Source organism: Prinia subflava, chromosome 5, assembly GCF_021018805.1.
Source record: "Prinia subflava isolate CZ2003 ecotype Zambia chromosome 5, Cam_Psub_1.2, whole genome shotgun sequence".
Lineage (NCBI taxonomy): Eukaryota > Metazoa > Chordata > Aves > Passeriformes > Cisticolidae > Prinia > Prinia subflava.
The window spans coordinates 17,781,463-17,797,043 of record NC_086251.1 but is presented as its reverse complement, the minus strand read 5'-3'; the positions used below and the strand labels follow the sequence as shown (position 1 = coordinate 17,797,043).

Genomic DNA, 15,581 nt, shown 5'->3' with positions numbered 1-15,581 from the left:
TTCTCATTATGTTGAAAATTAAGTCACTTTCTGTGCCATCAACCCTCCTAAAAATGGCTGAGAATTACACACAGGAAATGTGTTGTCTCATAGCAATTCAATTCCATGAAAAACATCCCAGATGTGAAGATCACAAAATTCATTACTCTTTGAGCACACACTTGGTGCATTTCTGTTGCCTGCATGTTTGTGTTGCCTATCACACTGCCTACTGCGGTGTAAAGTCTCAAAGGTTCTCAGGCACACTGATTTTCTTTTCATTTAGAACTGTACATAATAGCACTTGATGGTGGTTGTCCCTGTTACCAGTGCTGTTATTTGGCAATATGATTTAGGCATTGTGAATATCTTCAAATCTGTACAGCTTATAGCATTAGGCCTCTAGCTGTTAGATGAAAAGTTCTTAAAGCTTCACTGGTTTCCATGGATTTCCTGTGATGACCTGCATGGAATTTCAGAAAGCTGTGAGCGAAATGCTGGATGATTTTTATGAGTGATTTAAATCTATCCTTTAAAACACCTGTGGGCTTTTATTCAAATCTATTTTAATGCAAAGAACTTTTCTTTCTCATATCATGCTACACAGATGTTGACTGTACCTGTTTTCATGGAAGTCATTTTTATGAAACCACTGCCTCTGTTGTTGCCCTCTATCTATCTTGCCCACCCTGCTAAGAATCATGCTGCAGAAAAGCCAAGATCTTTCTTACATATTTTTTGTGAGGAACGGTTGAAATTGGTATCTCCTCAGACAGGCAGATCTCTGATGGATCATCCATTTTCTGTAATGCAGCAAATTTATATGTATCCAGCAATTTACCTGGAAATTGAAGGGTTATAATTTGTCAGGAAAAAGACTGCATTGATTTGTTTACTTGTTGCTGTGATGTAGCAAAACTCAGATTTTACTCTGACAGTTGAATGTCCTACTAGTTAATCTTCCCAGTGATGACAACTGCCTCTTGTGGAAGTTAGGAGAGTGTGACCCTTACCACCTGTTTCTAAAAGATAAGAGTCCTTATCACTTGTGTGAGGAATTCATTGTATTATGCCCATAGGAAATAATAACTGTAGAATAATCATATGAGGTATGCTGGTGCCCCATTGGACTGCTTTATTCCGTTCTGAAACACAGCAATGCTATCACATTATTCAATTTTCAACCTTGACTGACTTTAACTCGTTCTCCTTCTGTCTGTAATGTCCTTGTCTCTTACCTTCACGCACAAATTCATTCAATTCATAACCATCATAGTTCCCACACATTCCACACGTTTTCCCCATGTATTTTTTTTCAGCCAAAACCTAAAATAAAATAGAGCAAAACATTAAAAAAGATCAGCCTAAGTAGAAGTATCTATACAGCAATATCTTTCTCAAACAAATTCAGTTCAAGCACCCAATTAAAAGTCATTCTTCTCATTAATTTCAGTGACTTCTTGGATGAAGAATTTTTTAAGCAGTGAAATTTTTTTCCCAACAGGCAAATAGTGATTTTTTTAAAATAAGTATTTAATTAAAATAATAAGATTTGAAGACACAGGGAATCAAGGGGGGATAACATTCTAAGGAGCCATGAAAAAAGAGAAAATAATGCTGAAGCCTTGCTAACATCTTTGTTGACAAGAGCACAGATTTCGGGTTTCTTCTCTTAAGAAACTTAAGGTTACAGGAAGAAAATCTATTTTCAGAAAAAGGTTTTTCAGTTCTCTTGTACTGGAGACTAAAATGATAGTATTACTACTGGCTACAAACAATGAATTATTATGAAAATCTTAGATCAGAGAAATAAAACCGTATTCTTTGTACAGTCAGGTGAACCCATCACAATAGCCTTTTCTCTTATATATGTGACAATAATGCTGATCAATCTCCCAGACAATTTGCTACATCTCCTTGTTTTAGCAAACTTAATCAATATAAAATTCGATTTTTTTTTGTGGCAATAATATCACAGGTCACACTGAGGAAAAGTATTGGGGATTTTGAAAGGAAAACCTGAAAAGATTCAGAAAAAGGGAAGAAAAAAGGAACTGGTAGAAGCACTCGATGTTTGAAACCAAAAGATGTCCCAGGGAAGCCCAATAAAAAAGACTAAGCTATGGCATACAATATTAAGTTCTACACAACTTTAAACAACATCTCCTAAGCAAAACATTGCAGATGCTGGAGTACCCTGAGGAAAGATTAAAATGTGTGAAAGTATCCACAAATCTTAGCACTGGTGGCTTTAGCTAACTACCAATGCTGCAAGTCACATGCAAAGTCACATGCAAGTCACAACGAAAGTCACATGCAAAGTTGTTTATTTCAAGAGGAATGGATAAAACAGGAAAACAATAAATATGAAAATAGTAAATACATGCAAAAGCACCCATTAAGTTCAGAGAGTCCTTGCCATTGCAGTAAATCAGGGAGAATTTTCTTTGCTCTATGAGAACATTTTACTAACCATGAGGTAGTCATCATTGTTCCACATGACCACCAGCTCCATCTCCATCAGCTTGGCTACCAGGCGGATGTTGCGTCCGTAAGGAGCGATCTGGATTCCATTGCTGGTGTAGGGCAACTGAATGACACTGAAATAAGGTGAGAAGAAAAACCAACCTCATAGCAAGATTATGCAGGTACTAGTTATTTATTCTGGATATGATACACACACAGTCCGAGTACTTGCACCAACACGAAACTCAATTTTTTTCCTTTTGAACTGCGACATTTCGAAACACATGAAAGTTTCTGTTGATTGAAAATCCATGTCAGCAGTTTCACAGAAGAATCATTATAAAATGGGTTGCACGGTGATTGTACTACTGACAGTGTTTGCATAGGACTTGGCATCTTCACTTACTTTATTAGAGCATAGTTATATGTTTCAGGAACTTGTAACCATGAAGTTGGTGTGGTGGAACTAATGTTGATTATCCCAAGGAGAGTCTATGGCATTTTAATGTAAGAATTATGACTGAAAACTGACAAGAGCAGAGAAACCCATAAAGAGAATGTTTTAGAGTGCGAGTGCTCGATGGGAAGCTATGGGAGTAGAGCCCAGTTAGGTGTGTTAACTTTCGTGATTTGTTAATTCATTTTTGACACAAAGCAGAATTCAGTGCATCTGCTATATAACTCCCTGCCTTCTCTAAACACTTCATGCCCCATTCAAGGCAGAATCTTACCCAACACTCCTGATAGAAATGCTGCCTTTCTCAACAATGACAACAGAAGGTCCAAGCTCAATAATGATCCTTGCAATCTTTTTGTCCAGCCCACGACGGAACTGAATGTTGAAGTCTGGGCTGGTCTCATCACATACAGTTGCAAAGATGTAGTTGCAAGTCCCAGTGAAGTCATATTGATATTTATCAAAGGTTGAAAAATGCCCTCCTCCCCAAGTAGAACAGGAATCCTTGCTCAAAACTATAAAAGAGAAAGAAATATGGATTTGGCATATTTGCTCATTCTGATTGGCATTTCAAATAAAAATACTAGGACAAGATATTAAGTCTTTACTCAGATTAATTCTGTAAACAATATTCTAGCCCTCTTTTTTTTTCTTTTGTAATCTCAAAATTTTATCTCAAGTCAGGAAGTGAAACAATATTAGGAATGACAGCAATATTCTCATTTACTGTAGGCAGAGAATAATTCCCTAACTTCCTAGCTTGGGAAAAACCCTTCCAACACCTATAGGTCATATAAAGATTTACCTTCTTATTTCAGTCTGCTAGATCTGTTTGCAAATGTGACAGCTTGCTACTGGACAGAGTTTTAACATGTCAGGCACAGCATTTACCAAGCTATAGCATTACTGTATCACGATTAACTGCACAGTCAAATCACCAGATAGCCAAAGACAGTCTTCAAAGTCCAACTTGTAATTCCACACTCTTTTGGCTGTGTGTTTGTCTGACAAAGTTCCAGCCAGTTTTATAAGTATATGGAATGTTTTATTCCGTTTTCATTTTTAAGAAGTAGTCTGGAATGTTCATCTGAATAGACAGATTTTCAGTTGTGGAAATGAGAAAAAAATAAAGAGATACAACTCCAGCACCTGCTGTTAGATAGTTCTGTACCTACTTATAGCATTTGAACAGCCCCTCTGAAGCTGATAATTCCATTGAAGTACCTAAAATCATGCCTTCAGCTCTGTATTTCCAGACTTAGATTGCTACTTTCATTTTTAATTATTTTTGCTTATGGTATCATATGAAGCTCAGGTATTTTAGAATACATTTTAGAGGTACGAACTATCAGATAAGTTTATCTAAGTTTACATGCAATTTACATTTATTGTTTTAAAGCCAAAACATCTCTTTTAATGCTAAAGAAGAGATCAAATTACTACAGAATGCTACTGGTTTTATCCAGGTCATGTAGAAAATACTGTTTCCCAACGAGTGGTTACCTGTTGGCAAAAAGTACTCCTCTTCCACACTTCTGTTCTGCCCTGAAGGTCTGACTGGAAAATAGGAATTGGCTGATTGTTATCATTGATCCTTCACGCACAAGTCCAGCTAGTTAAATATATTGTGCCTGAGTGATACTGACCACCAAACTCCAGAGTGTGTCAGGGAATGAATACCCAGGGCTGCACAAAGGTCAGAGGGCAAGAGGTGCCCCTTTCAATAAATACAGGAGCACAGTCACTGTATTGGTCTTTATTTAAATCTTATCAAAGAAAAATAACAAATGGGAATGTCAATAACTCAGAAGTTTAAATCCAGATTATGTGTTTGTTTTTGAGTTCAGCTTTTGCTATATAATATCTAGGGATTTTCTTTAAATTAGTCTATATCCATGCTCTACTGTTTCTCTTGTTGTAAGAACAGATAGCAGACAGAGATGAATTCCTAAATATTTGGGGATTTTTTGTCTGATCAAAAGTCTTTCAACTATTTTAACTTTAAGTAAAAATTCATGTAGCTTTTCCATGCTTATATTGAATGAGAATTCTCCTAATTCAAGCCACTCTCAGTTTCTTCTGCCTAAAGAAATGCTTATTATAATAAATTTTCATTTTGTATAATTATTTTTGTTCTACATCTCCACATTTTCCCCAAACTGGATAAAGAATTTTATTCAACCACTGATATGCAACAAGCTTTGGAGCACAGAGAATTGCATTCTAATGGTATGCAGAAGTAAAGCATGATATTTTAGTGTAAAACATTAAAATTATGAATTACTAGGAAGATTGTCTGTAAATAGAATAGGATAGAAAAAAGTCAGAATATAAGGACTGATATCCTTGCTTATTTTGGAAGGGATCTTGTGAAAATTTTGTGTTTTCAGAAGGGCTATAGCCTTCTGTATCCTGTAGCAGAGGAACACCATGTCCTGCAAAATATATCAACTTAACATGATGACATTTATTCATTCTTGCCATGGATATGGAAAATTAAATGACTGCTGAATGAACTTTAAATTTAGAAGTCAGTGCATCACATTTCTTCAGAGAAGGACAAGGGTTGATGTAGCTCTGTTTTTTATTTCCAGCAGTGACCATTAACAGTCTGCCCAAGGGAAGACTGCCATCAGATCAGGCATAGATACTTCCACAGATATTCTCTCAGTCTCCAATTATTTTCAGTTCAGGGAATTTTGTGAGGCTATTAAGATTTTTCTGCTTACCCCTCTCTTGTGCTCTGCCTTCCAAGTCCTTGTCCACAATAATTTCAAACAGAACCAAAATGTCTTTGTAGCAGAACATTCCACAATAACTACAGTCAAAATTTGCCATTAAATTTTAATTACGAGTTAATATTTTAAGGGTACCTGCATTTCTAACCATAATTCTGATAGCTAGTATTTAAAAGCTATAATATGCTAGGTTTTGTTTTGTTTTGGCATTGCATATTGTTTTACAAAAGTAAGATAGTAGTATACCTTACTATTTGTATTTCTCAGACTCAGAAGGACTAGCACAAACTCACAGTAACTAGATGGCTGCAGTTATTTTTGCATACAGATTTGGATGGATGCACACAAGCCATTCTTTGGAGTTAAGGAAAAACTGCTGGTAAACTACCAGAAGTGTGGCAGCAGCTGGCAGAGCTGAATGGTGAGGCAGAGATTTGTCCTACTGTGATCCCCCTCTGGCTGCTGGCTATAAAGGTGAGGAGGAAGTATTCCACACTGATTGCTTACCTGCATATACGTTTGTTTTAACCTGAAATCTTTAAAATCATTTTCACAGATCTAATCTCTATATGGAGAATGAGCTTTATTTAGTTTCCTGGATTATGCAATATCAAAAGAATCCATATCCTAAATTTGCAGATAGTATTAGGCAGTAATATGTAGGAATGAAAATAAAACATACCACACTTATTACCCCAACAGCATATTTCTAAACATGGAAGGCTATCAAACTGCTCACAGTTTCTATCCTTAAGCATCAAAACCTCAGCATGGCACACTAAAGCACTTTACATTTAGTTTAAAACTTACCACAGTGACACAAAGCATTTTACAATCTTTTTACATGCAAAGTCTTCATTCGGAATTTCTAAAATTTAATGCTTCAAAACATACGGTCCTTGAGGCAAAGAATTATTTTTATTATGTGGTTTGTACAGTGCCTTCTGCAATATGGACTTGATGCTGAATAGAGTTGTCACTCACACTTGAATGCAAACATTAAAAACCAGGTCAGACACTTACTTCTTTGCAGAGATTCTTTCTGCTTCTGGAGAAAAATGGGGGACCAAAAACTTCCTTCAAAAGCTGTGAAAGGAAAAAGACAACAAAACTAACTTATCCTCTGAGCAAAAGGAAGTTGAATATTTCTATATTTATTTTTAAGTAGGCTGCAAGTCAAAGCAGGGTCAACACAATATGAATTGTGCTCTGTCACACAAATCTGAATGGAAATGATCATGGAAAATTGCATAATTCCTGTTACATAATTAAGTAATAGAAAATTCTTCTGTACCAGTCAAATGTTATCAAAAATTGCCAGAAATCCTGTGCAATATGAGAGTTCCTATACTTCATAATAAAATCCTTTGTTCCTATTAAAAAAAGTGGGATAAACCTTTCCTCATGTTTTGGAGTTCTTGTTTCACCATCTGGGTAGAAGTAGTGGAGAGAATAGGCAAAAGTGTTAAAATATGGGGAAAGAATTGTCCTGTGTGTTCTTCACAAGAACTGTGGGATCTGGAGCTGAAGAGCAGGAAATCCCCAGGCATAGTTGCTGCTTTTGCTGCTCACGTTAGGGCAGAATGATGCAAGCTGTCACCTGCTCCTTTCCATGCACCTCTTCACAAAGTCTGGTTTGGTTAGGAGAAGCCAAGGAATGTTTAGCAAATGCTGAGTGCAGTGTGGTTCCTTTTCCATGTCAAACACAGACCTGCTGCATGAGCACAACCGCTCCACGTTCTCACACATACCCAAACACACCTTCACACAGCATTCTCGTCCAGCAGAGCTGGAGTAAGCTCTCACAGTCAATAGCTGGGTGCTAAAAACCAAAACAAGATGCAGAAATAAAGACCTGGGGTGCTTCAGAAACATGCTGCTCATTTTTAAATTTTCTCATATTTCTTAGACAGCAGAAGCAGTATCTTGTAGAACCCATGTAATTCTCTACTACATGTTTAGGATCTTTTGCAACTTAGAAAATTATACAGTAGAAGGTTTCTTTCATCAAATAAACCAGGCCAAATCCATATACATATCTATATATACGTTACAGCTCTGCAGGGTGCTGTTGCTTCCCTGGATACTGCAGTGAGTGGAAGCCTCCAGGGAGCTCACCAGCTGTAGCAGACTCTCAGCCAATTCCACGCTGTGCTGCTGAAGGTGAGGTAATATTTGCCATGTGCTGCCCCAAGGGCTGCAGGAAAACAGGTGTGGCTCTGCCTTTTATGTAAGGCTAGGTTAAAGCACAAGAGGGAATTCTGGAACTGTTTCAGCACATCCTTTTGCTTTGGATCTCAGATTCAGACATCTCCAACATTCCCATCATTCTATACCTCAATTCTTCTATGAAACAATACTTGCTGAAAAAAGATGTTATATGGATAAACTAATCTAAGAGCTAAAATATTTAATATTTAAATATTTAAGAGCTTGATACTTTAAGTTGTAGCTTTCATGTTTTTCAGATTCTGTGCTGCCTAGGGGTGTAATTCTGAGCCTGGTATTAAGTGCCAGTAAGCTCTCTTCACAGGGTAGGTAGAAAAAACAAATCCTTTTCCTGCTGAAGACCAGGGACAACTTTCAGGCCCAAAAGCACAAACGGTGGATAGAAGGAAGAAACAAGAGGGTTGATGAGACCTCACAACCTGAAACTGTAATTGGACAATTAAACCCCAGTATGCAAATGGACCAAAACTTATAAAAGTGTGAGACCTTGTGACTGGTGGTCCATTTTTTGTGGCCATTTTTAGTCCCCCTTGGGTGTAGCCCTGGTCAGGCCCTGCCCTGTCCAAGGTGTGTCCTAGAGGCCTTTCAATCAATACCTACTTTATTCTCTAGCTCTGCCCAGTCTCTGTTTCAGGTCGGCCTTCCCACGGTATCAGCTAAAATACTACACTGGTGGAATTCTATACAATGAATTTTTAGGTATAAAGGAAATAAATTAAGGATATAAGTTCAGTGACAGAAGTGCTCTCATCCTAAATGTTCTAATACCTTTAAATGGCATTTATGGCAGCCATTCCCAAGCTGTCTGACACACTCCTCACAAAATCATTATAGATCCTACTCATGCTGCCCTGCTGTCTAGAATTGGTCAGCACTGGCCAATAATTTTTTGAAATTTTGCCAGTGTTTTAGAAAATCTCCAGTTGGCCTGCAACTCAGCAGGCATTTCTAAAATCTAAGCATGCCCCTTCCAAGTTCCTAGTGATCCATGCACCACAGTAAGTACACCACAAAAAGAACCAGTCAGTTTGTGGCTTTCAAGCTGACACTCTTCATGCCTAGAGTGGCTGCTGCCTTTTTTTGAATGCCTGGATTTTGATACCTGCATATTTTCAATAATCTGTTATTGTTTGGTTTACAGTTTTCCTATTGTTACAGTTTAATCCTAAACTTCAAACACTACATGAATGGGACTCAGGAGTGTGTAACAGCTGCATTCCAAGGATATTAGATTTGCAGGAATTGCATATATGCCTAAAACATTACTTCAAGTCAGATCTATCTAGAGAGCTTGATGTAAAGCAAAATGTCTAATAATTAATGGACAAATATTTTAGCTTAGAACAGACAAGTCAGTTCACAAAGCTTGTTTGTTAGCTTTTCAAACTCAAACACCTAAGCATGGCAAACAAAATTTCATACTTCAGGTTTGGTATTTAGATTAAATTTGAGCATAATAATCATCCTGGATTATATGGGAGTGTACAAGAGTTAGATTGAAAGTAACTAAGGACATGAAATGCACTTTAACTTTTTGCCCAAAGAATAGCTTATAAAACAAACACAGAGCCATTTGCCGACTGTCTGCCAATCAGTCTGTATCCTGTAAGATCAAACTATTATACTAATTTACAGTACAGTAATTATTCTCAGCATTTACATTCTTTTTCTCACACTTATCTCTGAAGAGAACAGTTAAATCTTCCTGGCAACATTATCAACCATTCAGAAGCACACAAAGTGGTAGAGTGTACAGATGTATCAAGTACTGTGGCTATGCAGAAGCTGTATTTTGCAATCATTTAAGAATTTTTCCTTTCAAAGGCTGTCCTAATGTTAAATGAGATTTCTAAAGTACTGAAATCTTCCTTACTGACATTTTACTATTACTGCAAGCATTCAATTTTTCCTTTGAGAAATGACATTAAATACTTATTTTGAATTATCTCAATAGAAATACTTACTTTGAATTATCTCAGTAGACCTTTAACCAGAGTTTCACTCCTCTTGGATAAAGGAAGGTTTTACCTCCAACTCCTGCTTCCACTTCCCAGCTGGCCAACTTCCTTGAGAATTATATCTGCTGAAGTGCAGTTTCTGTGTGGTCAGCCTATCTAGCTCATGGCAGCAATACAAGCCAGCCAAGGAACACAATTTACTATGAAGAAATAAATAATTTTGTTCCTATACTATGGTTGCTATGAAACATCCCTATGGGAAAATACAATTTTATGTTGTAATGGCTTCAATCAAAGTACTTCACATCAGATAAACAAATGAAAACAAAATATTGAAATGAAATCTTCATACTTCCAACTTGCAGAAATAGTTCAAAATCTCTGCTTTGTAAAGGGTTCAGCTTTTCTCTTCTAAATTGAGACAAACAGAAATGCTGAAATGTCAGATGTTCTGGAAAGGACAAGAACTTTAAAGCAAATTATAGAAGCCTAAAATTAAATTTAACACTGAGGGTACTGGCAGAGCTGTAGCTGTAATATGAGTTAGCAGTTGCACATGTTCATGATGATTTCTCTTCAGTATGAAATTATTAACTGTCTTTGTCTCTTGCAAGCACAGACATGTGAACAGCATAAATCAAGGTGACTTCCTAGTTACATACTTCATAAGAAAATGTATGACTGTATACAAACCTCTCAAAAGGATCCATGCAGTTTTGATTACTGAACCAGCCAAAGGGGTGAAGCCTCAATTAATTCAATGAATCAGCACCTCTTATTAAGCAAAGGCTTGAACTAACAGTTTAATCAGGTTTGAAGCTTCTGCAGATTTTTTTTTACTCAAGCTAATGCATGTTTACTGATTTTCCTAAGTTATCACTTTCCATCAGACTTCACATCAAATAATCAAATATATGTCCTTACAATCAATACTTACATTTCCAGTAAGAGACAGACTCAAGGGACAGAATTTGGATGCAGACCCATGCAGAAGGGAATTAAATCCTGGGTTTGATCTGACTCATTCTAAGGAAATAACTCTTGGATCTAGAGTTCAAAACAATGAGCACCCTGCATGTTGTCCAATTAAAGAACGTACAGATCAACATCCCAAACCTGTCTGATTTCAAATCTTTCCTTGACAGAACAGAATCTGTTTGTTTTCACAGTCTCCAATCTTTTGAAGCATTCCAAAGACCTGAAATATTGACACATCCCAAAGGAGAAAACCGCTCTGTAAGAATTTTCTAGATGCTGCTCCTAGGGTTTTTATCTTTAAATTCAACTTAGTCCTTTGTAGAAGTAGTTCTGATTTGTGATTGCCAAGTTTACATATAAAGCTCATGGCTGTGTGTCTACAGCAATTTTCTATTTGATTGCAAGTATTCATATCAATACATCTATTATCTAAGAAAGGAAAGTCATGTAGGTTAAGATTTTGCTCTTGCATACAGCAAGACTTGGGGTTGGGACCCACGTTCAGGTCCTTGACTTGATATTGGTTACAATGGTGCTAATGCAGTGAATGGAGTTACACCTGATTTATAACAATACAGTTGAGGTTAGAAATTGGCTCCAAGAGTCTACTAAATGGTTGAGTTGCTTATATTTTATTTATTTTCATGCTACAGTTAAGTTCAGTGATTTAAGAGCAATAAATGTCCCCATGCAATTTGAACTATATGGTTCATTAAATGTAGTAAACACAATACAGTAGAAATAAATTTAACTTTGTTTAACCTAAAGCAAGTGAACTATGCTTTTTATCATCTTGAAATATTTTCTTGAAATTTTAACTGTAATAACTGGTAATTAAAGAGAATATACAGAAGAGATAAAAAAAAAATCATCTTAAGCAATGCCAAACCATGGCAAAAAAGGCTAATTCTCAAAAAATCCACTGGTAAAAGCACAGGATGAATTATGAGTAAGGCGGTCAAGTAGCTACAGAGCCAACAAACTTACCAATCAAATATTTTTTTAGAAATTACACATTCATCTGGTATACAGATGGGTTGGATCAAAAAAGTAAGACACGCGTCTTAGAAAGACTGAAGGACTGTATCGAATAATGTATGGAGGAATACATTAAGAGTCATGTGAAATTTTTTGACTAGAAGCATTTGCCTGTTTTCCAGCACAGGATTCTTTCTATCACATCATTCTTCAAGAAAGAAACGCCATCACATAGCTCATACTTAATGATTTTTGCAGTTCACATAACAAAGAAAAATGGTTTTCATTACCACTCAACACAGAGGATATGCAATATATATCTGCAGTGACATCACTAGGACACTGGATCATGAACATCTAAAAGATAGAGACATTTGACAACACAGAAACACAACAATAGTCCATTAAAATATTCCCTGTATCTAGGGAATGTGTTTTAGGGAAGGATCCAACAAATCAGTAACCAACTTTCTGAAATAGTCAAGAACGAATCATTTTATTTCAGTCATGTATTTATTAAATAACCTGTTGAGTTTTAAGATGAAGCAAAAGAGAAGAAAACGTGTAAACTGAATTCTGCAGGTTGTGGGAAAGGAGAACAAAACCTGAACCTCATGTGATGGAGTACTACAGTTTTCCTTCAAGCCTTGTACCAAGAGGAGCCCAGGTACCTCGGACTTACCGGCAGAGTGCAGGAAACTGCAGAAGATGAGCAGTACCAGTGTCGGGAGCATGATGCACGCCCTGCCTGGGCAGTGTTCTCAGTGCTCCCCTCTGTTCCAAGCGGGCAGTGCCAATGCTGCCACTTTCGAGGCTGCCCTCTTCAAGCTTGGATGCTTTATATATAGAATTGTAATGCCCTCCCTCATTCCCACAGCTTGCAGAAACTGCAACAGCAGAGTACCCGCCAAACAGGATCTCCTCTTTATCAACTTCAACACACCTAAAAGCCACCTAGAAAAAGAAGAAAAAAGAAAATGCAAACCTCCTCCAGTTCATTATCATTCTTGCAAGGTTTTTTTCATGGCTTCTATTTGTAACAGCTCAAACATTTTTACCTGCCTTCACTGAACAAATTTGGTACTATACCCAAAAGCAAAAAGACAAATAATACACAAATTATGATCACTAGCTGATAAGGGAAGGAATAATATTGGACCAGCACACAAAGTGGAAGAATGAAGTGCAGGAGTTTTGGAACTGCTGAAAAGACTGTGTGAATAAAAGATGGTAAGACATGAATGAAGAGAGATACAGATCTCAGATTTTTGTATTAACTCTTCTTTCATTAACTTCCACTCACTCTCCTGGGTGATTGTGTTCATCTCTCCCTTGTGTGACTTTTTAAGCAAACTGATGAACTTTGCCTGGGTAAAGAGGTCTGTCCATGGCACAGCCGATTTCCTGACTACGCAAGGGAGCTCAGTGAGCCTTTGCCCACCACCTCAGCACTGCCAAGGGCAGAGGGCAAACTCTGTTCCAAAATGGGCCAGACTATTGCACTGTGGTACTTTGGAAACTTTCACAAGTTAACCTCCACCTTCCCACCAACATCACAGATCAATTCCACTTCTATTGCACTTGAATGTCTCCACATTAGAGGTGAAATGCTGAATGCACTGGATATGTTCAAAGCATCACTGCCACCACTGACATGACAGTAAAACAAGAACTTGCTTGATCCTGTTATTTTTCATTAGCAAACTAATTACTTGTGGAAAAAATAGTCTCAGTATAAGAAAATTTCCCCTAGAAAATATAAAATGCATAGGTTATCTCTCCATATGAATTTCTTCATCCTTTCCTGTTTTCACCTATGCAATACTGAGGTGAGCCTCTGAAGGAAGCGGGAATAGATGGGGCCTTTTCCTTGGCAATCCACCTGCACAAGAGGTGCCTCCTCTACCATCCCCACCAATATTACAACAAGCAGATCACGAGCCATGCCCACAGCTGCCAATACTGGGCATGCCCTGGTGCTTCCCTGTGCTTCCAACATCCAGGGGCAGTGCATTAAGGGTCAGAGAAGGGAAGCTGAGGGAAGGTCAGGCCAGGGGAATGAAAGGGAAGGGAAATTCTTAGAGTTACCTCTTCTGAGTGGTGGGAATAAGCCCAGGAGAGACAATGACTTAATATAATTTCAGCCCTAGCTCAATATAGTTGTAATAAAAATGAACACATTAAATTTTAATTGACATGAAGGTCTGTTTTTTTAGTTTTCAGAGTTGTTTTTTTTCCCCTTACTACTCCCCATTCCTCTCTCCAGCAAGAGAAAGTAGACGAAGTATATGGCTCTTGATAATAGAACTACAACCCTAAATTTAAAAATTTCTGTTGAAAATTTTCTGCACCTGCCTTACAAAAGTCCTAAAGTAAATGAACAAAATCACTCATCACTTCTGAAAATCATGATCAAAGCGCAAAAATCCTAAGTCCTCAAAACAGCCTCTAACCGGGACTGGTACTATGAGAAATATAATAATTAAGATTTCACAACTGTACATATCCATTATTTCTGGCAAATCAGCTCTAAGTTCTCATTAATGAAATCCAAAACAGATTTAATTTTTTCCACTTCAAGAAGTATCTCCTTTATGAGGGACCACAATGGTCCCTAGCAACTCAAACTTGGTAATTGATAGTGTCAGACAGAAATTTGCCTTTCTCTGACAGATGAGGCAAAAAAATTTCATCATTGTTTTCAAATAGGATTTTCTTTTTGTAATGTATGTTCATAATCTTTCTGTCAAGAAGTAATAAATCAAAACAGCTGACATCAATGAGCATTTCATGACTTCCTCATTCGAAGAGCTGGGAGCATGAGAGCATCACTTTTACTATCAAAGGTGGCAGACTGAGACATCATGGAATTAAAATCACTGGTAACATTTAATTTTCCTCTTCTATTACCATGGCTTCAAGCTTTTCTCTGTAGCCTTTATGTTTACTGAAACCTTTTATGGCTTTACTATATGAAGCTTACAAAATTCTCAAGAAATGCACATAGTGGCAAAAGTCATTACAAATATTTACCCACAATGTTGTTGTTTCCAGTTCCCTGTATTCTTAGCTGAACTCATTCTGTCTGAGAAGTCAGGATAAAGATACTACCTTCAGCTTTCCTGGAAGGAATTTCAGTCAATCAGTCTAAATACTTATGATTCAGCAAGTTATTATTTTATGGAAACATCCAGTGATCATGTGAACACAGTTAATCAAAAGCATCCATCTACAACTGCATTTAGTCAGGGCTCCAGACCAAGAAATAAGCATTTACTTCAGGACTATGAGAAGTGACTGAATTCACAGTACATAGATAATTATTTTATGTGGAAGAGCTTTGTGAAAAACTGTGTGCCCAGCTGCAGTGAGAGAATGATGTCTCTAATTAATGTGAGAGTTTTTTCCCATTTAATAATTATAATTGGTTTAGTAACAACATCATTTGTCAGAAACTGCTGTTGTACAGGAGAGCAGAGATTGCTGTGGCCATATTTAGTACCCAGTAACAGTTTCTCAGTATTGAAATATAGTTTAATTTCCAGCATCATGTACACTTCTGGAAGATTTTTGAAATGTCAAAGGAATTTATGTAAGCCACATATTATGCAAATTAACAAAGTTATAACACCTTAACTAAGTAATAGACTATCTTGTCTACAGTTTAATTACTCTAGGAATTTTTAGGTATATCAATTACAGAGTATTTTGATGCTTTTATGCAGATTGCTAAGAAAACATTCCACTTCCTATAATATACTCATTGTATATTATTTTAGCAGCCTTGCATATTTCTTG

The 15,581-nt window shown here is 36.9% G+C and overlaps 1 protein-coding gene across 12 annotated transcripts in view; it reads right to left on the bottom strand.

The window, feature by feature from the left end:
* The window catches only part of LOC134551090 (mucin-6-like), a 44,371-nt gene extending 31,752 nt beyond the window's left edge, over positions 1-12,619 (bottom strand). For 6 of the 12 annotated variants that reach the window (XM_063398213.1, XM_063398219.1, XM_063398222.1 and 3 more), the window contains exons 1-7: positions 12,466-12,619; positions 6,664-6,726; positions 4,406-4,459; positions 3,177-3,417; positions 2,453-2,579; positions 1,218-1,305; positions 711-820 (exon numbers count right to left, since the gene is read on the bottom strand). In XM_063398213.1, the coding sequence (XP_063254283.1) occupies positions 711-820; positions 1,218-1,305; positions 2,453-2,579; positions 3,177-3,417; positions 4,406-4,459; positions 6,664-6,726; positions 12,466-12,517 (735 nt within the window). In that variant the 5' untranslated portion in view covers positions 12,518-12,619. The remainder of the gene's footprint in view (positions 1-710; positions 821-1,217; positions 1,306-2,452; positions 2,580-3,176; positions 3,418-4,405; positions 4,460-6,663; positions 6,727-12,465) is intronic. The other 6 variants (XM_063398216.1, XM_063398218.1, XM_063398215.1 and 3 more) reach the window with 1 other exon arrangement.
* Between the last annotated feature and the right edge of the window lie 2,962 nt (positions 12,620-15,581).